Source organism: Hakea prostrata, chromosome 7 (assembly GCF_041222555.1).
Source record: "Hakea prostrata isolate BN-2017 chromosome 7, UWA_Hpros_2, whole genome shotgun sequence".
NCBI classification, from domain to species: domain Eukaryota; kingdom Viridiplantae; phylum Streptophyta; class Magnoliopsida; order Proteales; family Proteaceae; genus Hakea; species Hakea prostrata.
In genome coordinates, this window is record NC_142606.1 from 2742819 (window position 1) to 2769749 (window position 26931).

Here is a 26931-nt window from a genome sequence, read left to right on the forward strand (position 1 = left end):
GGTTTTGGTAATCATTCATATTTGGTCCTTAGTCAGTTAGTAATCCGTTTTTTGTATGTACTTTCGCTGGTCCATGGTCCTTAATCAATCTTAATTGGTCGTAATCAGTCAGTAGTGGGCGTGGTGGGAGATCTCGCGAGATATCTCGGTTTGGATAATGAGACGAGATCCAATTAGATCTAAAAATGGGATATATCCTCATAACCGGACGAGATAGATCTTTTGTAATTGCCCCAAATCTCGCTAAAAATCAAACATATCTTTGCCTCATTTTTCGGATTTCAGCCAAAATTTTAACCCAGGATGACGTAGAAACACATCACTACAACATCAAAAACCAATCATCACACCATAACATCTTAATGACTTATATAGAACCAAGTATGTCTACTTTTATCATTCTATTCTTGAAAGTCAAATTGGGTACTAGTAGGATTTATCTTGATGACATATAATTATTTGTGTTGAAATACTTTTTTTGTTTATATTAATGGTTTTATATTTCAGATATAACCTTGCGTTCCAATCCTACAACATTAATGGCTTTATATTACTTGTTATAAAATTATCTGGAATCCTATAGTTTCGTTGCTTGATATTGGGACGAAATCTACTTGTTCTGTTTCTATAGATCCAGGAATTTTCATGATACTAATCGGCTAAATAAATTTAATAGCTATCTCTGGACCTTGAAACACAAGATCAATTATGTTTTAACGCCAAATATGGCATATCTCGAGATCTCGGTTATTCATGATAGAGATGAGCCAGACCCACCATGGTTGTGGGTCTATTGGTTTGGATTAGATCACCAATTAATCCAAAAATCATGATCCTATAACCACATACTTTTGTTAGGATTAAAGAAATCAAAATATCTCCTTCAATTTTTAACCCAAGATATGTAGAAACAACTTTAAGTGACCCAACCAAACCATTCTAGCCAAGGTCACTTGGTGCAGCTTGTAGTCATGGGTCTAGTAGGATTTTCCAGGAAATATATTATTTGGGAAAATAATGTCTTTGTTTATTTATTTGTTTTAAAAATCAGATTCTTGTTTTTTGGATGAAGAAGAAACAGTATTAAAAGAAGGTCAATAACGCCAACAGGGGAAAATAAAGCAAAATTAAAAGCATTGACCATACATACGCAGGGCCCAAAGAAGATGGGCCGAACAGGCTAAGAGACTATTTTGCGGATTTTTTTTTCTTATTCGTCTTTTTCTTTGTGGACTTGAGGTCAACCAAAAAGTATTCACCAATGGATTGTGCCCTTTAGAAGATGGATGACTCCACATTTAGCAATGATCAAGACAGGATCTAAGGGGGGGGGAGAGACGAGGATCTGAGTCTAACATGGCAGGAATTGGGTCACCGATGGAGTTTAGACTGAAGGGCATGGGGGCCAATATAGAGGCATTGGTGGAGCAAAGGGCGGGTATGGATTGGATAGCCGCATGGGCCAAGGGGGTCCAGTGAGGGGTAGTTAGGGGAGGGTAAAATGGGTAGGGAGAAGGAGAAGGAGATAGGAGGGGTAAAGGGGGAGGCGGTAGATGAGTGTCAGTGGTTTCAGTTGCAGGGGTTTCATGGAAGAGGGAATGTGCAGGTCGAAGAGCAAGGGAGAGAGGCGACGACTCAAGGAGGCTTCTGACTGAGGAAGGAGGACCCTCGGACACTGTGGAAGGCTTTGCTTCAATGCTTGAACGACAGTTCTTAGATGATTATCTTGCGAACTGAATCTTTTGGCAGCAAGAAGATGGCAGGGGTCCTCAGAGATCTTTGCTGTTAGGGGAACTGTGCTAGGGAAAGGCTCAGATTGACCTATCTTTGGCCTGGAATGACACCTTCGGTAGGTACAGGCTACTGGCGGCAGAGAAATTGGCATTCCAACAGTGGGAGAGAAAGGAGCCAGAAACTTGCAGCCGGCGATGATAAGGTTGAGGGAACTGTAGATTCAGAGGGCTTAAAAGCGACTTGAGTAGCGTCGGTGGTAGCAGCATCTTCCATGGCGTGAGCAGCAGGAGGGCTAGCATGATTTTGAGCCACGCTGATGGTGGTAGCGACAACCACCTCAGAGATCTCGATAGCAGTGGTGCAAGAGGTGCATGGCGACATAGGGTCAGTAGCAACATTGACAGAGATAAGGTTCAGCCGATCGATCAGCGATCCAGGGATTTAAGGAGGAGCAGGAGACATTAGTTCGATCAATAGAGGCGGAGATAGTATCGCTTGCATCGGGGATGTCGGATTAAGGGCAGCAAGAGCAGCTTGCATACCTTGTGATCGGGCAACAGGAATAGGAGGCTTCAGCAGTGGTAGAGCAAATGACAGAGACACGGCAGAAGAAGTCCCAGAAGTGGAAGAAGCTTTCAGTGCAGAGCATTCGGAGCTGTCGTGACCGAGCGTAGGGCAGGAAGTGCATTTGGATCATAAACAATAAGTTGATTGAGATGCAATCCCGAATCATTAGCTATGGCGATACAGGAGGGAAGGCTTTGATTGCAGGCATATCCAGGATAGGCGCTCAAGCTTGGAGGTCTTCAAATCAGAGCGAAGGGGACGGCCTTACGCAGAGCCGATGCGATTGAGACATTCAAAATTCCAGAACTCCAGCAGAAGACCAGGGAGGCTGATCCACAGGGGAAGCGAGTTGAAGTCGCCTCTTCGGAGAGGCATGGAGGGTTCCCAAGGCTTTATGAAGATTGGGGATTTCCCTACAAACTTAGGAGAACCTTCAATGGCTTTGACTCTACAAGATGCAGAAGCAAACTTAAACAACAGTATGCCATTATCAATGACGAAAGTGTCCAAGGAACCAACCAAGTTCCACTGTCCCCATGGGAAGGAGATGCTTGGTTGATACCAATAGGGGCCCAAGACTCAAGGCATTACCCCAGAACAACTTGTTTCCATTGGGAAGAATTCCAGGCCAGTACCAGAGGATGGGTAACAGATACAGGGAAGAGGGACAGAGGAAGGGGAGAAGGAGAGCAATCTGGAGAAGGATGGTTTGAAAGAGCAGAACATTTTAGGAGAAGAAGCAGGAACAATGGTAGAAGATGGTGAGGGGTTGGTTGAAGGGGTGGGGGTGGTGGAGGTGGACATGATGGGATTTCACTTCTGGAGAGGGGTTGATCGGAGCAGGGAGCTATTGAGGGGGAAGAGAGGAACAGGGAAACATCTCTCGGAACTGCTAAAGTTCCTGTAAAAATCAGATTCTTGGTTTTGGCTGTATATATCCTTGTCAAAATTATTGGAACCTATAGTTTTGTTGCTTGATATTGGGCCACTTTTCTATTTCTTAGCTGATTTTCATGACACTAATGACTGAAAAATATGTACATACTATCTCTGTACTTGATCATAAAATGATCAATTTGTTTTATTATGCTTCTCTTGGTTCAATTATGTAGAATTGCATTTTGTTAGGATAAATAAATAAAAATGTCAATTTTAAGTGTGGCCACAAGCAGGTATTTGTGGCAGCTTGTCAGCTTGGTAATCTCCCATGCATACAAACATCTGCATAAGGTCAAAGGGTGATTTGTAAGGACCCAAACGGAAGGTACAGATTAGAAGGTCATAATGAGAGGGGAAAACCAAAACAGAGTGATCTTACATCAGCCTATGTTAGTTATATTGGGTTTTTATTTTGATTTATGTAATTTGACCATATTGTAAAATTTTTTTTTCCTTTTTTTAATAAGATGGATGACTTCAATTTAAATAATCAAACAGGAAAGCTGGCACTGGTAAGAGCTTGACTGATTAACCCAGTTTCATATCTGGTTTAGACTAAGAATATAGAGGCAGGTGGAGAAAAGGCATTAGGGGGTGGGGGGAAGGGGTGTGTGTGTGAAACAGGGAATACGTTAGGTGAAGGGAAATATAGGGAGAGCAACCAAGGACTCAAGGGTTAAATTCAAGGGCTGTTGCAAGGAAGACTCTCAGAAACTATCGAACCTCCCAAGTTATAATCGAGGTGCACACATAAACAACGCAGACAAACCTTAGTTCCAAAATGTTGTTAAAAAAAAAAAAAAATTCTGAGTTGCAATCGCATCAATTGAGCTGGACTTTTACGGAAGTGGATCCACTTGTGCTTGATTATTCACAAAGATATTGGGACCCACATAATTGTGCAACTAAGTAAGGGCCCAAAGCTTTGTACAGTCTTGCATTTCCTCATGCAATCGATGAACACCACCGCATACCATCCACAAGGTCAAGCTGGTTAACACATCGTTGTTGTCCATCAACAAGAAGAATGGCTACGGTGGAATCAAGATTCAAGTACCGTCAATCCATAAAATGTGATTGATTGAGAAATCAACCTACAAAATCTGGTAACAGTATTTTCATTTACAAATGGACTTCTAGATTGTATCACCCTTATCCGTACCAAACAGCAAAGTACAGTATTGACAAAATATTGAAGTAAAAAATCTCGCATATGAAAATATAACGTTCCCAGGAGTGCCTCAACACACAAATATCCCCTAACCTTCTGGCGCTCCCTCCGTATCTCACTTCTATTTAAAAAAGAAAATTAGAAAGTCCTAGAATATTTCCTGATTTCATACATGATTGAAGGTATAGAAACGAGATCCTTGTTGAGTGACGATCCATCAGTTATGTGCTTGATGAAATCTGTAAGCCTAGTGTAGTAGAGCAGAAGCTGGGTTAATGCCGCTCTCAGTATCTCCATACCACACAGGAAGTTACTGAAAGAAGTTATGACATCTTTGTGCATCAGCTCTATTGCAGCTTTCCATCTGCTACTGAAGTCCTTAACAAGGGGCTCAACATCAGCAACAGAGACAGACCTCTCTGGTGTAGTACTTGGGACCTCAGCTGATAGAATTTACATTTTATAAGCTCCAACAATCAATATTCAATTATACTGACTTCATAAAAGGATTTCTTGTGTTCATACTCACAGGCTCTGGTCTTTACAAACTTGATAAAATCACCAAAATGCTCCAGTAGTAGCTCTTCCTATGAAGCGATTGAGAGCAAACAAGGCCTTTAGCATATCATAGTTTCCAGTAATGAACTTGCAATTAAAACACTAAAATCACCCAAAAGGAACACTAGGAACTGAAAGAGTCAGGTGGAGAATGCAGCTATCATAGACCAAACTGGTGGTAAATTGAGGCCACCGTAATTGTCCCTAATCATCCAATCTTTCACATATTCAAAGAAAAATCAATAGAAACATTCAGGCTTCAATATTCTGTTTCAGATACACGCCTTGAGATGGTTTGGACACTGAGGAAAATGCATAGCCAATTCTTCTGTAATAGAAAGCAGGTGACATGTAACACGGGCCCCACCACCCCAAAAAAAAAACACAAAAAAAGAAAAAAAAGAAGAGGGAGGATGAAGAAGAAGAAAGCAGGTGAAATGAGTTAAAAAGGTTACACAGCTGAAATTTCAGGCAGGAAGGTTGGAAATGAGACATCTCAAACGATAAAAAGGTGCCTAATCATGCACACCATCACTTGCACCCTTAGGAATGAGGCACCATATCATAAGATTATATTGAGGATTTTTTTTTTGATTATTTTTTGATTTGTTTTATTTTTAAAACAGGGTTCTGAACATTGAAGCCTCAAAATATACATAGACTATATTGAAGATGTTTTTCCCCAACAGTGTTCCAGGCATCTGCATCTGACTCAAAATCTATCTTTTCCAAATTTGGGAACATGTGAACATGCAAAGCATACTCACCACAAAGATTGTCGTGTTGCTCTTTAACAGTTCTTCAAAATGCAGATGTGTCTTTCCAGCTTCTGGACCAACTTCCTGTAAATGAATTTCAGCAGGTGTACAAAATAAAAACTCCAGACCTAAAAAATATAATTAGTAAAGAAAAATGCCCTCATGCTGCCTTGCCATAAATTTGGTTTTGGATTTCCTAGGGCTCCATGCCAGTGGGGGTATCCACAGTGATGAACAAAGGCATGGCAAAGCTTCAAACCATAGAATGTTCCATTGCCAAATGGCAAATAAACAAAAAAGAGAGACAAATAATATAAATTCAATGGGACACGATCAATCAATCACTCAATCAATAAAAAAAATCAGAGAAAATTAAATAATAAATAAAAGAACTGATTGGGTTCTGCTGATGGGGTTTACGCATTTTCCTCTTTGTTCCCTAGGGATATAATATCCCAAACATCAAATGATTTTTAGGGACCAAGCCAATTAAAAATTGCACCAGACCTTGAATCACAATGAAGTATTTCCCTGTCCAGAAGAATGGATTATGATGGATCTTACAGTTTCTTTAGGAAGTCCACTAATAATGAAAAGGTCAATTGTAATGCATACCTTCAACACAGCGATTGTCATGTCATAGTTGTTTATAAGAAAAACAGTTTGCAGCTTCGGTTTAGGGAACATTTTGGCAAGCTTAATGAGCAAGTCATCAACAGCCATTCGCAGTCGTTCCAAGTTCAATTCAAGCTACATGGATCAAATATAGCAAACTTGAATGTGTTCGGACCATTCACAAATATGTAAAACTTCCAATCTTTTAGAATTTTCTAACCTGACCATCACCAACATTGAGATGAATAAGTGAAGCTGTGAACTCAGCATAACGTCTCATTACATAGTGAGGATGAACATCATCCTCCCACAATATCTTCACATTTGCATTGCGCAAGCTGCCTAGATGCATATCAAATACCATCTTAAAACGAGGCCACAGTGCAATATTGACCTGTTCAAAGTCAACCAAGTATCATAATGAAGGCACAGAGATAACTTGTTCAAGAGAAGAGGTCAATAAAGAGGAGTTAAACTATCAACCAATCTTTTGTTCAGAAACATCCAATAATGGGAGGCCAAAATCTTGCATGCTCTAAACATCCAATATCCTTAGCTTAATAACTTAATACCAAATTCTGTCTTTCTCACCCCATTTATTTATTACATGTATTCTACATGTTAACTCCAGAAGAGTGAAGGCCTTGATAATACCAACATGGTCAAGTATACATGATACTCGGTCAAATTAGATATCCTGCTGTCCTTGAACCAGGGAAGTAGAAGCCTATTAAAGAAAATTACAGAAAAAGAAAAACAAAGAAAAGGAGAGTTCAAGAACCTAATTGATAATAACATGAAAACTAAGCAGTCTAAAAAATACAAAGTGTAATGCTCCAACTACAGCCTACTGATCTAAAATTGAAGATAAATACCTTGTCTAAGTATGAATCCAAGCATGGAATACGCCGACGGGACATAATTAGCTACAAAGAAAAATTATGTTAGTACAAGTATTATATAACCACCAAAAGCACAAAGATCTATTAAATCCATGAGCAAACATAAATAGAAGAGAACTTTCACTAGAGTAAGAAAATCAGCCTTCAGCACAGGATGTATACCAATGTCCTGACACCCATCCCAATCCAAGAAAACAGCATATTTTCACTTTGGAACCTGACAGTGAAGAAGATACAATAGAAATATCAAACCACATTTTCCTCCATAACATGACTCTGTTTGCTCCTGATGGTGCTGCACTTGATCCCTACCTAGAACCAGAAGGCTGCAAAGTAATCATGAGCCTCCGATTAGAGGATAAGACTCAAGATGCCAAGACATTAAGTTCTACCAGGGATACACTTCCATGAAGCATTCTGCGACATTACTTCAATCTTCTCCAAAATCATGATGTGGAGGTCCACAGAGGATTCTTTCAATTTGAGTGCCTCTTCGAGAGTAATTAGGATAGCCAACCCTATTCAGTTGGGATAACGGCTTATTGGTTGTTGTTGTTGTGGTCATGGTTTGAGATCCCACGAGATCTCGATATCTCGCTTTTTTAAGAAGGCGAGATGAGAAGGACGAGATTCTCACATCTCGCTCAAGATCTCGCCTATCTTGCCATATCTCATTGGAACTCTCAATTTTCGCCCGATTTTTTTTGTAGATTTTAGCTAGATTTTAACTTGTGACCACTCTTAGCACATCTACAACACCAAAGGAAGATCAATCATACTATGCTTGTCTTATGAACTTATAATTATGATTATGAGTTATGACTTATATAGAACTTTTAATGGTTGTATATAAAATTATTTCGTTCTTGACAGTCGAGATTGCGATACTCATATGGATGGAATTTTGATGACATTTAAGTTATTTGATGTATTTGATACACTTACTTTTTATTTATAAGCCTTAAAGGTTCTATATTACGTGTTGTATAACCTTGCATTCCCCAATCCTTCAGCATTTAAATTTTATACTTAGGATCAACTTAGAACTCATACTTAGGGTTGTTTTCTCACAAATCCAAGGCCACCAGTGTGTTCAGAATGCCTAAACTAGGCTAACTACCAAGTTTGAGCCCAATTTGGACCCTACAACCCACTGAGATGGGCCATTGAGTTGGCAAAAAAAAAAAAAAAAAAAATCCCGACCAAGATCTAGCCAACTCGGTTGACATCTCGCTCTTGAACCATGGTTGTGGTTGTTCTAGAGTAATTAGCACTTGTTTTCATTCCTTAAGATATGTCTAATTCTAATGACATAAGATGTAGCTATATCTTTTTGTTCCCTAGGTGCGCTTTACATTTCTTTGCTTATTTTTCCCCCCGCAGGGGGGAGGGTTTAAGGGATGGAATCACTAGCTCTCTTATTTCCTATTCCAATGACATAAGCAATAACTATACTTTTTCTGTTTCCTAGGGATCCTAGTTGTCGACGTACTATGTAGGCATCTAGGCAGATTTCTGGGGTACTAGGTGACGGCTGCCTTTGTGGTATTGAATGCCTTATCACCCTTATTTAGGCTAAATATCATTTGAGCAAATGTTTCATTTACTGCAGATATTTTTCATAATTAGGAAAATACCCCCCTTTGAATTCAGTTAAAATAGTTAGAAAATAAAATTCCATAAGAATAAAATATCAAGCCCCATGTTCAAGACCAAAAACAGTACTTTTAGCAGTAGGTGGAATTTCAACTTTCAGATGCGGACTTTTCTCAAATCTAAAAATTCCATAAGTCATAATATGGTAAATCAAAAGTGCTGTAAAATATTCATTTGTTTCAATACATAAAAAGAATTTTCATTCAACACAGTTTGACAATATTCACACAAATCACCAAATAAGTTTGATTATAATAACATAATTCAACTTTTAAGAGATCTTGGACTTGTTGGAAAGATGATTTTTGTCCTACCTAATGCAAAAAGACTAATGTCATTCTACATAATGCAAAAAGACATGTAAGAGTAAAATCATTTTGGTTATGAATTTTTTTCATCCAAAAAAGAACAAAATCATTTGACCCGTCGAACTTTGCAGAGAAACAAAAAAAAAAAAGAGTCCATTTCTTCAAATCGATAGAAATTAAATTTTTTTATAGACAAGCTCATATCTTCAAAGCATATAGATCAAATGTGAGGTTAGGTAACTCTGATAAGTTTACTATTCAGCCACCTAAATAAACACAGGCCTGGGATACTATTAAGACCCTACATAGCTTAGCAGTAATCACACACGCATAAAGCACTTGACATACATTCACAGCAATGCACAGTGAAATCAGGATAGAATTGAAAGATGGAATTGCTGCTTCATTAACTTCAGAGGGACCATTACAGGCTAAGACCTTCTTTCATTAACAGCAAAACATCCTACACAAGTAATACAGCATAAACCCTCAACACCCAACACTCACCTGAGAGCTATGTTCTCCCCACAGCAACCCCACCTTGCTCCACTTTACTGACTTCACGCCTCCCTCTCCCTTCACCTTCCCTAGATAACAGAAAACACAGCCAGCTACCTGCTTCTGTTTGCCCAATCCTCTACCCCTATAAGGATCACCTCCTCTGTCCTATTGCTGTCTGCAGGGGTGTGGCTGCTCCCCAGTCTTTCTTTGCCACCTCTCCTTGCTAGCTATCTTGCCCCCTAACTGTCCAGTTGGGAATGATCCCCCGTAGCAGCTGCTAATGACCCCGTGTTTCTCCTCCTATTTTTGCGCCTGCGCACCCTAGATATGAGGGGCCTATCAGGCTCCTGTCCCATGGTTTTAACAATTCTTCTCTTCAGTCTCATTGAGAGGTGCATGCTGATGTGATGGTTCAGCAGAAAATCTTAGTTAGTGAAAGCTTGGTTAGATGGTAGTGAAACCTCTAATTTGGATCTGGTTCAACCACCTCTGTTGATTTAGTTTGGCAATTACTCAATCCATATCCTGTTAGTTTTATTTCTCTGCAAAATTCTTGTAAAAGTAGCTACTGTCCACTAGCATTGCAGACTTTCATCACGGATTCTAGCTAGTTCAGCCATTGGTTCAAACTCAATTTTTGAAACTTTGTACTTGCCTATCGAGATTGCTCTCGTCTAAAGTGCAGTTTCAGCAGTTCTGGAAACTGGAAATTAAACATATTTTAGAAGACGGATGTACCCAGGCTATGCCAGCACAGGGTCTGGGACTCCGGGAGGGTTATAATATATGCAGATTTACCCTTTTGGATAGGCTGCTTCCTGATGAATCTGCAAACACTAGGCTGCAACACAGCAACCTTGTCTTAACTAGAAGTTCCTCATGGTTATGAGTTATGAAAGTTGCAAATATATGTTGTCCACAAGTTTCTATCTTCTGTTCATCATCTCCCCCATCTAGCCATTGATTCTGGATGAAATTTCAGGCACGAGTGGACGACTTCATTAGATATATGCCAGCTTTAACCAGATTCAGCCCTATTGGCAAGCTGGTTTGTGTGTCATTGCTTGTATTTTCTGCCCCACTATTATCTAAGCTAGGTACACTGGTTCTAACCTGTGATGTTCTTAGTTTATTAAAGCTTACTTTGACTTGTTACAAATCATCAGGTCAGAACGGCCAAAGCAGGTTCATGTGTCAGAAAACCATGGCCCCTAATGGATGCTACCCTGTAGTTATGGAGGAAACTTTTTCTGCCTAAGTATTACACATGAAGAAATTGAACAGAATAAGAACTTTGAACAGAATAAGAACTTGCAGCTTTACCTGGTGTTGATGTATTATTCGGATCATAAGCATCAAGCCTATAGCATCATAACAATTTGGTAGGATTGCATTGAAATGTTCATCGATAACAAAAAACGGACCTGTAGAAAACAAAGCCAACCAGAAAATAAATTAGATTCTTATTAAAATTCCAAATTGTTTTCTACTATGCAAATTAGATGTCTTTTGACTCTTTTAGTAGCAACCTCTGTTTGGAAGGTGCAATCTTGATATGTTAACAGATGCCATAGTTTTTCAAAAAACAAAAAACAAGCAGCAGCAGGCCAAAGAATTAGGGTGAAAAAATACAAATTAGAGAAACTGCAAGAATGCCAGTGCAAATGAAAAATGTTAACCTCACAAAACAAAAATTAAAAAATATAAGAAAAACATCCAAAAGTACAGTTTCTAAAGAAAGGGGGGGGGGGGGGGAAAGATTACCCACCCCCCTTGACTTTGCTTGTGTGAAAGCCTTTGGCACCAGGTTTGCTCTTTTTATAAAAGAAACAGTAAGGAAAGTTTTGTAATCTCTGTAATCACAATGTAGATCCAACCTGATACCAATTCCAAAGAGAATGTATGGGTATAAGTTTTAATGTTTACCAGTAAATATTTCATAAAATATGGATTCTTCACCAAAGAAATCATCACAGAAGAGATATCTGCAGGGATTGAAAAGATAAGAGTTTCATCAGTTTTCTATGGGGGACCAAGAAAGGAGAAGTGGAAGGGGGAGGAAATTAAGCATTAACAACAAAATATCAATGGATAAGGAAATCCTTGACTACTCTGAGGTGGCAGTATCCATAAGAAGCTTGTGCAAGCTCCTGAAGAGGACTTCATATGGATACTTATGAGAGCTTGCTTCAGCTATATGTGGAATCAGTGCAGGCTGATCAATTTCCTGAAAAACACAAGTAAAGAAAGTTAAAATTAAATTATAGAATCTAGTCTTGGCTCCCACTAAAAAGGGAAAAAAGAAGTTTTCGATTTATATAATGGAGGAATTATTTTTAGTTAAATGTGGTATCTTTTCAGAGACCCCCGGAATCCTTGGATGTTATCTTCTACCGCACAGTAGCATAGTCAATCTTCAAACTTTATGGACAAGTTATCCATGTCATCATTGACTGAGACTGTATTATCAAATATAGAATTCTGAAGCACATTATCACAACAACAACTCAGTCTTATCCCAACTAATTGGGGTTTGCCACATTGATTAGTGCCCTCCAATCAGCTCTATCCTAAACCATATTGTCAACATTAGAAAAACCATATATAACAGTGGCAAGAGACCTTTAAAATGTTTATTCTATCCCCCAAGGCAAAGACAGCAGATCGGTTTTTTAAAGGCTCTCTTCCTCTTGAAAAGAGGCCAGCACTTCTGGTCTCTACTCCAATCAAATCATTTGCTGTTGCTATATCCAGCTGTAATTTCTCTAGTGCTTGAATATAAGCCCGAAAATGAGCACTCAGAACCTGCAATACAATGGTTGTACTTCAGTAAAGATGAAAAATTCACATAACATATTCTTTACAATTATTTGACCAGATTATATGTACAGATGTTAGCTGTTCAAAGGTTACTTCAATGAGTGTAATGGATAACTGCAATCCTTCCATGTACAAAATATCATTTTAACATCATCTCCATGGTTCACCAATTCCAGGGTACTTGTAACACATAATTTCACCGCATAGAAGATTCTAATACAGGACCTCTATTTCTTTTGGTTTTCCTTTTTTTTTTTCCCCCCATTTTTGTGGGGGTGGGGGAAGGCTTTGGGGGCTAGGGTGGCGGTTGCAAAGAATTATAGAGAAAAAGGAAGTTCAGTCAAGGATAACATTAGTATTGACCACTGTACTACAGGGTGATTTTCAGAGACAAGATACTCTAAAGATGCGCTTTGGAATGCTTAGGATACAAAAGAACAGTTTATAGCATAATACATTGAAATTTATTTACATAGGATGTCAGGTAGTCAGACCTGATACCCCATGATGACCCCGTGTGAGTGGCAGATCATTCAGAGTTGATTATGCTCTTTCTTCTTTATTTATTTATTTATTTTTCCCGGTATAAAGTTGATGCACCTTCTAACAATTTGATTCAACCGTGTACATTGCTAGAAACATTCATGCCTGGGATCATGCATGTGCATAAAATTTACATATAAATGAGAAAACAGAAGAAAATGAAGATCTGAGGAGAAAACTGATTGAGTTTACCTGTGAATCGGTTTGTATTGACAGGTATTGTTAGTTTTGAGCCTTATTGACCTGGATTGTACCAGTCCCTCCCAAAACAACCCCCCCCTCAAAAAAAGAAAAAAAAGAAAAAAAAACACACACACGCACAACATAAAACATAAAAATAAAATAGTATGATTGCTTATGTCTTGCCAACTAATATTGATACACATTGGCCAATACGATACATAGTGGCATTTAAACCCTGTATTCAGTTTCATGAAGCTTCCTTGACCTAAAGGCATTTAACATAAAACATATTGGGTTTGTCATCACGTGGAATTTAGAGGACCAGCCACTGTTACAGTTGGCTCTAATGATGTACTCAAGCTTGTTAGGGAATCGACCCAGCTACCCTTGAAATGTTTTGATGATCACAAACACATAATTGTTAACTAATGACCTACTTCTGTGTTTAAGATAGACATATCCATATACAAAGCCAAACACTCAAGCAGTGAGTGCACATTGCATAGGAACAGTCCAAGCAATACGAGAAGACCGATCTTAAGGATTGAAAGTGTGGAAGACCGCGGAGTGGATATCCCCACATACAAAGACAAGCTCAAGACTTGAGAATAATGAAAAGACCCTTCTTGATGACCGTGCATATAGATTAGGAAAGTGGCACATGTAAAAGCATGCAATTATTCAATTTCGGGATTTTATGGAACTAATCATATGGGCAAAGAGAACTGATGAGTCAGTCCTTAAGGGTGTAAAAAGGTTTTTTAAAAATTATTTTTGGTAAGCCCCAAATGTGCCTATGAACTGTGAGCTAAATAAGCCTAATTGACCGTCACCATTCTAGAAAGATCATGGTACGGACCATTAGAGCCTCCTGGTCGACCATCAGACCTAAGTAGCCCACAGTTGATGGTCAAGGTCATCCGTAAATCAATTGTTAGAGACAGCTGTAATCCAACGGCTAGTCCACAACGGCTATATTGAACCGGTTGACTGTGAGATTAAAAAATATGACTGCTATGACCCAATCTTTTTGGCTATAATAGATGTCACTATGACACTCTAAAGCACAAATTCCAAGAAGCAGAAAGCCCTCATTATTGTGCCATCATTACAACCTACTAGTCTCCCTAATATCCAAATCTTCCTAGAATTCATTCCCTCTTCTTGAAAGAAGGTAGAATCGTAGAAGTGTAGATCTCAAGGTAGAGCTCGGATACTTGAGCCTAATCGTTCATTTGTTCATTTCAGTCCAAAAGAAGTGCCACCCCTAATGTCTTGTAAGTGTTTACAAGTTTGATTTTGATTTTGATTTTCATTATTTGAAATTGGGTACTCTTACCCAAAAGCAACGATTTTGTAAAGGTGTTCTTGCCTATACAAAGATAGTATAAGAAGGTGTTGCGTCCCCACCCACTATATTGAAAGTGGACATACTGAAGAAATCCTGTAGGTTTAGAAGGGAGTGCACGTAGATTCAGTTGCATTGAACCACTATAAAATCCCTGTGTAGTCTCCTGCTTTACTTTAGTGCTTGAATTTTTAATTTGTTAATTATTTGCAAAGGCAAACAGGATTCAGTAGTCTCAACCTATTCACCCTCCCTCTAGGTTGCTTTCACTGCTGCTTTGAGCAGCTAACCAACAATCCAGATATTTGGATGCCATTGTTTTGACTTTCTTGCCTCTAACCTCCCACCCAAAAAGAAAAGAGGAAATAGAAAAAGGAGAGACAGAGGAGGGCTGACTAGAGAGATGAAAACACAAAGGAGAAATTGATGGAAGATGCACAAACACATCTTCAAGGTGATCAGGGACAATATAATAGCAAAATATTTTCTGTTGTATTTGTGATGTTCTGTGCTTCAGAGGGACAAGGTAACAATGGAGAAATTCATGAAAGATACACAAATGCATCTTCAAGGTGAATCTATTAGGGACAGCTTAATTGTGAAGTATTCTCTCTCATGTACCAATGTTATTCTCTGCATCAGATGTTGAGGGTATCCCATTCTATGTTTTGTTAAGCAACAGAAGCATGTGCTAGTAAGGGTGTCAATAAAACTCTTTGGCCCAAACCTGCCTTGAGCGTGATCTAAGCCTGGCCAGACTTTTCAACCTGGAGGGTGGGTATGGGTCACAAATAAACTAGCCCTGAAAAGGTCCGATAGGGTTCAGGGTTAGCCCGAGTGTCTTTGGTTTGTACCTATGGTTAAAAGTTGGCGTGCAAAAAAGTCCATCCCTTGTTTCATCCGAACACGCTGTGATCGACAACATTACCAACCTGGCTCTTGGCAGCTAGCTGCAAAACATTGATGCTAAAATGTCCTCTTTGCTCACATTTCTTCGTTCTGGATTCCGTAAGCATCTATCACTAGGATAACTTCTGATACACTATGAAGTATTAATGTTTTTGCCAATTGTATGAAATCTGGACCATAATCCTACCAACCTTGCGTTAATTTAATCAAATTGGAATTATATGAATTGAGTCTAAATAACTAAGTAACCAAGTATCCTGCTAATCCTGGAGCCCTAAATGTATTCCCACGTTAATAGCCGTACCAATCTCTCCTACTCCATCGCTCCAAGACTCCAACTGCCATTGAAGATAACTGGGAGATCTTAGATCTTCACTTTCAGCCATGTAAGGTTGTAATACTGTAATCTAGTCGTAAGTAAAGGAGATCTTAGCCAAGATTTCTTTCAATGACTTTGCAATAATTTTATAGAAGGTTAGGAGATTTTAGGAAAACAAGAACAATGGGGTTGAACTGTTGAAGTTCAAATCTCACAGCCAAACAATTCATTAGGCTATGTAAGATGGGAAGCTTTAAAACTGTTTTCAATGAGGATCTCTCATTCTTGTCTAGAATTGATGTATCTGTATAGAACATCCTTCGGAAAAAATAATTAGGGTTGTGGAGCATGCTTGTGTTTTGTTGTCAGTAGACCACACAATGTAGGTGTCCAATCAGCATGGTGTTGGGGATAAAAATCAGGGTTAGTTCAGGGTAAATCAGCTCGACCCTATGAACAAAAACAGGTGAGTTGGGTTTAGAAGAACCCTGTCAAGGTATGGTTCGGGTTAGGGATTCTTAAGCCCTAGTAGGGTTGAGTAGGATTTCAGTTTAGATTTAAGTCCCTATAGGGTTAGGGTTTAGGCTGACCCAACGCAACCTGGCTCATTGACACCCATGTGTGCTAGGGATCTGGGAGACCAGATTTTCATTCTGGACCTATGATTTAATCTCTCTAAGTCTAAGACAGTTAAAAATGCAAGAAAGGAGCTGACTTGTGCTTAAAGTTAGGTATCTAATCTTTGAGAATTTCTGAGTTCTTGATTGCATGGAACAATTTTAACCAGAATCACTACAACTGTACCCCAAATCCAGCTAAATGGACATCCCCACCCCTAAGCTGCCCCCCCCCCCCCCAAAAAAAAAAAAAAAAAAAAAAAAGAAAAAGAAAAAAGAAAAAGAAAAAGGCCTAGGAAATAATAGAGAGAAGATGAATATTAAAAAAAAGGGGAAAAAGGAAGAAAACAAAGTAGTAGTCATTGCACCACCCTAGGAATGTCCCCCTGCAATGAGTTAATCATATGGGTTCTTGTCCTCTGGAAAGCCTGTAATTATACTAGGATCGAGCCATAACATATGCATACCCTTTCTTACTAGTTCCTTAATGGCTGTCTTAGGACGGGCCCTACATTATTCCAGCTCTGTCAAGCTGAATCTGGCAATCTTCTTCACTGGTGCCTCTCTATTGAATATGAAAATATGACATTACCACCTCCAGCAACTCTCACAGAGCTTTTCCTAGGTTGGTGCAACTCCCAAATCGGATCTAGCTCTGTCAAACTGAATCTGGCTATTCTTTACTGGTACCTTATGGGTCTCTGCTGAATATAAACCTACCACATTACCACCTCAAGCAACTCTCACAGAGCTTTTCCTAGGTTGGTGTAACTCCCAAATCAGTTCTAATACAACCATTTTTACTTCTATAATCAGAATTCATACCAAAGGAGATATAATGAGGAAAAGTTGGTTTGGTGGTACGTAGTCCACACAACAAGAACAGCATCAGAATTAAATATCAGGTTCATTTAACACTAAATTCAGTTCTGTTAAATTTCTAGATGGCACCAACCTTATTCATTGTGTCAATGTATGCTCCACGAACCTCCATATAGACCTCCTTTGCATGTTCCTTGAGAAAGAGAACTATGTACCTGCATTTTTTTTTTAAAATTTTGAAGAATGAACTATGAAGAGAAGAAGACAAAACAGACACTTGAAATTGATAATAGAACCACTTCATCATTATTTGATAGACTAAATACAGAAACTGAGAACAATTTCTTAAGCATTATATTACCCAGAAGAAAAATGCTAATGATTTCATTTCCCATGCCAGATCAAAATCTAAAATTATAGTGTCGTACAACAAGGAACATGAAACCAATATACGTGAAAAACTTGGAGTAATAATGGTTGTGATGATGTAAGATAATATAAAAATCTGGGAATTTATATCCTAAGGATTTCATTTCCCATGCAAATCACAATCTAAAATTATAGTGAAGTACTGCAAGGAACATGAAACCAATATACGTGAAAAACTTGGAGTAATAATGGTTGTGATGATGTAAGATAATATTAAAATCTGTAAGAAAATTCCCATAAAAAGACAGTAAGTAAAATTAGGACAGAAACCATAAAATCACAAAACACAAGTTTCCAGTCTATAGCACCAAATAGAATTTTGGCATTTTTGCTGATAGTAGCCCAGCACAGAATTATGACAAATAGTTACTGAGTTGAAGGATGGGGGGAAAAAAATCTACAAGATTAATATAAGATTGCAAACCAAGGGTAGCGTAGCAGTCCTAAGCATGATGACCAATCTCGATATTATTCACCAGAAGACCAAGGCACAATTGCAATTAGAAGCAAATCAGAATTAGTAACTTTGTAAATAGCTACCACACCAACCAGTGGAAGACTAGAAGATTACCAAACTCAGGTTGAATGTTGGCCGGATGGAGTTGTGCTTATGCTGCAATTTTGGTTGAATTCAGATGGCTAGATAGATGTTATGATGGTATACAGTATACTGAAATTAGAAAGTATGTCAAATACAAGGTAAATGACAATGGATGGAACGATGGGTGGATTGACTGAAGGCAGTAGGATGGAATGGCAATATTAATAACCCAACTGGGTTTATGCATGGATGAAGGGTTAAGAAATTAGAGGATGCAGAAAGACCCACTCAATTGAGAGAATCAGCAACAAATGTCCAGCGGTTCTAAAACTGTAAGTAGAAACTATAAACCTTGTCACATGTAACAATAGAAAATAGAAACTACTAACCTAGTCACTCGTAACAATAGAATTTTATGAAGACTATTAACCCCGATAAATCTTCTAGGAATATTCCATTTAAGTCAAATATGGACACTTTTCATGTGAACAACATTTAGGCCTCTTTTTTCCTTCTAGAAAACCAGCTGGGCTATTGGGCAGGCTTGAACCATCCTCTTCCAGTACCGGACCTACTGGTCCATGGTCTTGTTTCCAATCCTTCTCTCTAGCCGTTGATCCTACAGTAGGGATACCTTCGGGTTTCGAGTATTATTGAGATTTGGAAACAAAATAAAAAATAGGTCTAAAAGAGAGGGGAGGGATAGAAATTTTCGGGAAAAAAAAATCATTTTGGTGTCAAGTTCTAAATAAAAAAAATTGGAGTATTGGACATAAAATTTTTTGAGTAAATAGTTAAATATTTTGTTTTAAATGTTTAGAGGACATATTAGCTATCATATCCTGATAATTTTCCAAGTATTGACCTCCCAGTAAATGGATGGATTTCTCACCCCTTAGATACTCAAGAAGCAACTAGCAGTCAAAACAGTACCAATGGCCATAACAAAAGGCTTCTAAATCGCCTCTAACGATAAGTGGAAAGTTGGGTTGAAGGATTTTCCCTTGAGTTATAGTGGTTAAACAATAGGAAGGAGGGCCCTTTGAGATATATCCACACCATTAGGTATCAATAGGGGTCTGAACTAGGATCACTACCCAATCACATGGTGCTCCTCCTTTCTTGAGCGGTTGGAAGATCTGGCCAAAATGCATGCCTGGCTTTGGAATCCCTTCAAGAGGCTTAGGTTGGCAGCTTGTGCATGCCAAGCCAAGCAATTTGGCTTAGAAATTGGATGAAGGAATTGCATCATTGAATCCTTAAGGTGGTTGTTGCTCCACCTCGTCTTGTTGGCATACAAGACAAGTCTTCACGTAGGCCTCAGGCCTATTGTATTTCTGGCTCTCTTTTTTCCCCATTTGGTTGTATCAATTACCTCTGATCAGTTCTCTGATTTTTTTTATAATATTTTGTTACCTTGCGGGGGCGTGGATGGCTGAAACAAGTACCCTACATTTTTCTTTGGCATTTACATTTTTCTTTTGGTGTACATATAGCATTATCTAAGTTACATGTTCTTTCTACATCATTTACATTTTTCTTTTGGTATACATATAGCATTATCTAAGTTACATGTTCTTTCTACGTCATTATTGTCGATTCATCATCCAAGGACTAGTGTTTGGACTATTTAATGACCCAGAGCAAATTTATCAACTTGACAAAAAGGAGAGAAAAGGTACCATATACTTGAAAAGCCTGTCTGAACTTTGAGCTTTGCTGAACCAATGTAAAAAATTCCTGAATCTAAGAAATCTAATTTTTTTCCCACGTCTACCTCCCATTGCATGTGAATGAAAAGAAAGGCAATAGAATATGTATTAAATGAATTAAGAAAGATCTACCAGAATAAAAAAGGGCGAACCTTGTGCCAGAGGCTTCCACACAAGTAGAGTCCAGGGACAACTCTAGTAACTCAAAATTTTGTCAAATATTGAAAGGAAAATATCCCACTGTGATCTCATATGAGCAATTAGACAGACAAAATGCAGCTCATAGAATTTGGATAATTTCCTGTTCTTTTTGAATCAAAATATACTCATACTTACATAAACATATAAATAAGGAGATTCACCCATAGAAAAGCAGTAACATTTGAAAAGAGATAGCTTACTTGTATTTTAGAAGAACACTTTGCTGAAGGATCTGAATATTTGTTTTGGGCTTTCTTAGAGCATAAAGTTTCTGGACAACAAACTCGAACACCTACAACGATGAAAAGGATAATCTTAACTTGGTTCTATAATTGTATTAATAGATTAATGTTTGAAATTCAGACGTGCCAGAATATCAAATTATCGATTAGTACCATTTAATTAATGGGTTAACATTTGTTACTGTTGTAATATGGGTGGAAGAGTAAATCTGTCCATAGGGGGAATTCTTACACTGGAAACTAGCATTCACTTATTATAAGTGATGCAGAATGGCTGCCAAAGACAGGCCAATCTAACATTGTACCAGAGCTATTCGTCTCACTCATTTTTTATCTACTGCATCCCACTCTCTCCTCTTTCTCTTGTCCTCTACCTACTGCGCACACTCGGTGGTGTTCTCTCACACCTCCAAGACCCTCTCCCTTCTCCTCTCTTCTTCCGGTCTCTCAGGTCGAGCCTAATATGATCTGAGGGACTCCATTCTATTTGCTGACACGCTCTAACACCACCAAGAGCCTCACCCTTCTCTTCTTTTGTTCCAGTCTCTCAGATAGACAGACACGCCCTAGTATGAGTTGAAAGACTTTATTCTGTTCACTGACACACAGTGGTGTTCTCTTACTTCCATTTAAAATATAGTTCTATCTCCATACTCCAAAGTGGAAGATGCATTTCTCAATGCTGAAACCCAAGAACATCAAAACTGCAAAGTTCCTCTATTAATATAGTTTGACTGCTGCTTCTGTGCCTGTGGAACAAATTATCCAAGAGAGTACATAAACAATCAAGAAATTCATGTATTTCTTGCCTTTCAAGTTTGAATCTTCTGTGGTTATTTAGAGACAATAGCAACTTTCAAGTTTCAAATCTCAAGCTCGTAATCATTCTTGAGCGACTAAAAAGAATAAGGATTTAATGAGATTGACAGAAAAGAATCTAATCTCAAACTCAAAGCAGAGAATTCTCCCATTACTTTACAACAAATGATGAGGGCAACCACGGAAATCTAATTTAGTAAATGCTGGTTCTTTTGCTTACTTGAGCAGTACAAGCAGAGTAAACCCCATTACCCAAATTATTTTTTATGGGAAATCCTAAAAGAAATAGAGAACTTCAAAATACAATTCATTTGGGTATAGAAAGTCAGCTAACCACAAAGTGGTTATAGTCCGTCCACAATGTACCATTAGCATGATTCTGTTGTAACTGACACAAAACTGCAAGTATCTAACTATCAATTCAACAATGTCCATGCTTAATGAAGTTGACAAACCTTTGATACAGCTTTTTGCCGAAGTCTTTCCAACTCAGGCTGAACATTTTTTAGAGCTTCTGAAGATTTGACCATTGGATCTACTTGAACAAACTTCAGCTTCTTACTTAAAGCCTCAAGAGTGCTCATGTATTCATCATTTACCTGCATAAAACAGCAGATATCAAGTAAATGGCATAAAAATAAAGCACAAGAAACTTCATTCAGTGAATCAAACAGAAACTAAAGCGTCTCCATTCAGCAGATCAAACAGAAACTAAAGCATCTTCATTCAGTAGATCAAACAGAAAGTAAGCACCTTCATTCAGTGGATCAAACCAAAAATAAAATATCTGTATGTATCCTTCCTAAATCACTAACTGGACTTCATAATTTAAAGCATATCATTAGACTCATCAGCTCCTCCAAATAAGACAATAAACTGTAATCATTTCAATGTCCATTCAAAACTTTTAAATACTTTGAAACAAAAAGTTAATAATGAAAACCAATGGTCAGGACATCATAGGAAAAGGAACAACACCAAGTTTAATACTGCAAGAATTAACATCATGATTCAGCCAAGATAGCTTCAACTTCCATGGTTGAGGGGTCTTCAAGTACAGGAAAGTTAAATGATGCAGGATAACCACCCAAACGCTAGCTTTTCTTTCATTCTCTAGAGAACAAACCCAAAAAGGAAACCACAAATGATATCATGCCAACCACATGGCTACAGAATATGACGGCCAAACTCAAACACTTAGTATATAACCTAGTATATAACCCTCAATAGACAGAAGATATTGGGGGAAGTAAAGCAGGAATATAGCAGCTGTTACCTCAGCGATCAAAAAATTACTTCAGCATTAAGACAACATTCCAAGTACCAGCTTGAGAAACCATAGTTTAGCAGGTATTTAACATACTTAAGACCAACTGGCATGACAGATTCAACAACAGGAGGTCTCTGGGTTTTCAAATTGGCTTCTTTATCCACCAGACACTTTACCATTATAAGATATTCTTCTACAGTGCTTCCCTAGATGTCTACAAAAACCCCAGGTCTCATGAAGAGACTCATACTCAACAAGGCAGGAAAGATCCTTAATTTTTTATGTTCACATGCATGGATTTGCTAATGCTCAGCAGAGAAATGCTGTATTAGAAACTAAAGGGCAGGAGTGCAACCAAAAAATTGAAGGCCTTTAAATGCCCTTGTATGGGAAGTGATTTAATCCAGATCGAAGGAATTAGAAGAACTAGGGTCGCGCCTAAGATAACCATAGAAGAAAGTGGTGAGAAAGGATATCCATGACTTATCTAGTATAGCCTCAAATAGAGCTGATTCGAAGGCGAGGATCCATGTAGCCGACCCCTTTTAGTTGGGACAAGGCTTATTGTTGTTGTATATGGTGAGAAAGCAGCTTTTGATTCACTTTAGAATATAGGATTCATGAATTTAACAGTGTATTTCTTCATAGAATTTTAAGAAAATCTCCATTCACATATCAAAGCTAGATTTTACAGAATGGAGCCAAAAGTGTTTAGCCAAGGATGACTCACCCCAGCCCCCCCAAAAAGAATACATTTTCAACAATATTCTCAATGTCATTATATGCTAATATACTGACTAGAAGTAGTGTAGGTAAATCAAAAGTTATCTATGGCAAGTTCTTTGGTTTTTAACAACTGGGTCTAATAACAGGAAGAAAGTAGAAACCATATAATGGTGCAACCTAAATACCAGACATTTGTTGGACAGAAAAACTAGACTTTAATGTATGAAAGCAGAGGTATGTGTATATATATATATTTCCGACAAAAGAATACATTTCCAACAATAATCTCAATGTCATTATATGCTAATATACTGACTAGAAGTAGTGTAGGCAAATCAAAAGTTATCTATGGCAAGTTCTTCGGTTTTTAACGACTGGTCCTAATAACAGTAAGAAAGTAGAAACCATATAATGGTGCAACCTAAATACCAGACATTTGTAGGACAGAAAAACTAGACTTTAATGTATGAAAGCAGAGGTATATATATATATAAATTCAACAAAGATTAATCAATAACACAAGTTGGGAAACAACTGATGACTTTTTATGCACTACCCAGGGCTTGACATTTTTTAACAATGTTAGTTGTTTTATTTTATTTAAAGATTGGATACGATACCCAGAATGAATCAGTGTTCTTGACGGTGGCACTTTCTTTTATTGGAAAAAAAAAATTACCACACAAAACATACTAAGAATAGGTTCACAAGCTGCAAGTATATCACAAGTGAAAGACAGAGATACCTCCACCACATTGGATGATTTGACAAGATCATGAATGGTGGAATATGGGCCCTCAGCCAACTTCTAAAGGGTGATCACAACCCAGACATATGCAGACTTTAACAATAAGCAAATTATATGAAGAATGAATTTAGAAGAAGAGAATTTTACCTCTCCATCAGTAATTATATCAATCATCCTAGGTGGGACAATGATGTCATCAACAAACTTTTCCAATTTTGATTGAGCAGCCTGAGAAGAAACACCAAAGTTACCAAAAGAATCAAACCTAGAATAAAATCAGGAGTAGAAAAGGAAGGGGGAAAATATAATATAAGAAACATGAACACAACACCATCAAAAGCTCCAAGAGTTCTCTTGTTTTAGTTACTTGGACATAATCACCAATGGAAATTATGCAACCTAGATCGTGAGTCAGAAATTGTCCCCCTCAATTTCTTAAGGGGGTCATTTCATCATTCAAGATCCAGAGAATAGGGTTCTGATGATGGTGACCAAAGATGAGGTTTTGAATACAGACCTCCAAATCCTAGATTCAGCAGACCAGTTTGACCAAATGACCCGTAGTTCACAAGCTCTACTTAAGCAAAGAAACCCATTTACTATCTATCCCATGGTTTGAGATCCCGGTCTTGATCTAGATCTCAGCCAGCCAAAAACTGAGAACACCCGAGATCTGGTTTTTAATCTAGGCTCAACTCAAGTGAACTTGAGGGCCCATCTCGTTGGGTTTTAGGGCTTAGGTTGGGCTGAATTTTGGTATTTAGCCAATTTTAGGCCTTCTCAACACAGTGGTGGCTTTAAAATTTGGAAGAAAACAATTGTATATATGAGTTCCAACTCGAATGCAACTTTGAAACCAAAACCCTGAAGGAATCAACATGCAGACATATAAAAAATGAAATCCACAATCATTATTTGATATAAATGAAAATATAAAGGTTTAAAGTGAAATGATACATCAAACATGTTCAATTAGACACGATTCCACATTATGACATTACAACATCAGTGTATTTAAAAGTTACACCACAAGAGTACAAGAGTGAAATGGAATAAATGACTAAGTCACTAAGCAGCTCCTCCAACTCCTGCTCCACCAGCACCAACACCAGCCCCACCAGCCCTAGGTCTGGCAAGTACTATAGGTTGTTTAGCTACTCCATCAAGTAGTCAAGAATAGCATCCTCACCTGAGGGGCAGTTAGGAACTTGGTATATCATATAATATTCAACCACGTGTCCCTTGAACCTTAATTTGCCTCTGTTGAGGACTGACACCACAGTAGTTAACACATTATTTTCTGTCTTCTTTCATCTATAGGGACTCCGTGTTGCCAAACAATATCCTCATCTGCCATTGTTAAGCAACCGGTAAAAATTGAATTAAAACCATCATATTCAACACTGAAGTGAAACAAGTAAGATACTTGTAATATGTTAATCAAACTATGCTTGTATTGTCTTCAAAGTTCAAACTTGGTGAGTCGTATCACTCAACTTGCTCCCAAATCTTATCATGAGTGTAGTGCAAGAGGCTTCCCAAGTCAATGAGTTGTTGTATAACCTCTCGTATGCATTTATAGTCCTCAAATGTGTGTCATAATTTGCATATTGAAGGTGTAACAACCTAGGGTAACTTTCAATTTTACATGGTAGAAACTAAAATCTAGTGGTTGCTGAATAGGTGGGTATGGGTTTCTAAAGATGTCAATCAACAACCCACCTTCACTCCCAAAGCTGAACTCACCAGCGTTGGGTCCTAAAGAATATGATTCCCTCTATAAGAGTAGGCACTGTATTCAGAACTAGTGATGTCACCAGTAATGCATAGTCTGAGGATTGCCAAGGCTGATACTAACTACCAATACCACTGGTGTTGATGTTCATATTCCACATGTTCTCTACCAAATCATGCATTCTCATATCACTTTGTGACTGTAGGTCAAGGCCATGCGTCTTATAAGTCATAGGCTGAGCACCGTCGTCAATATCTTGCATAGCATGGATAAACTAGGTCTCACCAGTGAATTTGATCAGTGACTTCCCTCTTTGGCTTCCATGGCACCATCACCACCATTGCCTCTATGACTTCAAGACTAAGTAGGGTCTCACTTTTTAGTTTGTAGAGGATCTCTCTACTAAATCAGGTCAGCCAGGTGACTCTTTAAATGGCATAACTGGTTGTGTAACTGCTTGTGCGTGCACTATACCCTCATCTAAAGACATGTAGGCCTCCACCTCAGTTGGGTCCATGGCCAAGACAATTGTAGGATAAGGCAAACCCCTGGCTGATCCATCACTGTGCACCTTGATCCCTACCCCACTAATATAGTAATATATCACATCACCCTCCTCATTCTTTACCTCACAGAAAATATCCGCCAACTCAACTGATTCTTGAGAAGGGACATCCATATCCTTAGGTATGTGCTTTAATCTCAATCTCATATTATAGTGCACATACACTAACTGCTCAAGTCTCTTACTCCCTAATTTGTTGCATGTCTTGCTATGGATGAGGGAGAAGGTGCTCTAATTCCTCTTGTAATTAGAGGATGAGCATGTACGCTATAGCACATTAGCACCTGAATAGCTAACGATGTGGGGTACTTGTTTCATATAACACCCACCAGTTAGCCGCATCATAGAATGTCAGAATAACAATAGGGTCTTGGCAAGTAAATCTTATCATACTTTGGTTGTTTACTTAGTTGAACTAGATACATTTACCAGAGTCTCCCTTGTTCCTAGCTTCAACTGCAACAGCCTTACCAAAAATCCTAGTTGCATCCCTAATTCTTGATTTGTACACACATGTTTCAAGTTTTATCTAGTACAAGTGTAAGTACTATATAAGAAAGAAGAAAATAAAAAAACCATGAAATAAGTTCCCACCTCTGAATTAATAATTTGTGGTTGGTGGGATTTGGCTTTAACTTCTCTACCACTTGTTGCATCATTTTCATCAAATGGA

General features: G+C 38.3%; 1 protein-coding gene across 1 annotated transcript in view; it reads right to left on the reverse strand.

Annotated features, from left to right (window-relative positions):
- Positions 1–4288: 4288 nt before the first annotated feature.
- Positions 4289–26931, reverse strand: part of LOC149008961 (vacuolar protein sorting-associated protein 52 A-like) — a 45297-nt gene continuing 22654 nt past the window's right edge. The window contains exons 8-21 of the mRNA XM_089161815.1: positions 24106–24186; positions 21670–21813; positions 20354–20445; positions 17404–17485; positions 12332–12514; positions 11821–11936; positions 11636–11694; positions 11033–11133; positions 7218–7268; positions 6563–6736; positions 6343–6477; positions 5737–5811; positions 4941–4998; positions 4289–4854 (exon numbers count right to left, since the gene is read on the reverse strand). Of these exons, the coding sequence (XP_089017941.1) occupies positions 4550–4854; positions 4941–4998; positions 5737–5811; positions 6343–6477; positions 6563–6736; positions 7218–7268; positions 11033–11133; positions 11636–11694; positions 11821–11936; positions 12332–12514; positions 17404–17485; positions 20354–20445; positions 21670–21813; positions 24106–24186 (1656 nt within the window). The 3' untranslated portion in view covers positions 4289–4549. The remainder of the gene's footprint in view (positions 4855–4940; positions 4999–5736; positions 5812–6342; positions 6478–6562; positions 6737–7217; positions 7269–11032; positions 11134–11635; positions 11695–11820; positions 11937–12331; positions 12515–17403; positions 17486–20353; positions 20446–21669; positions 21814–24105; positions 24187–26931) is intronic.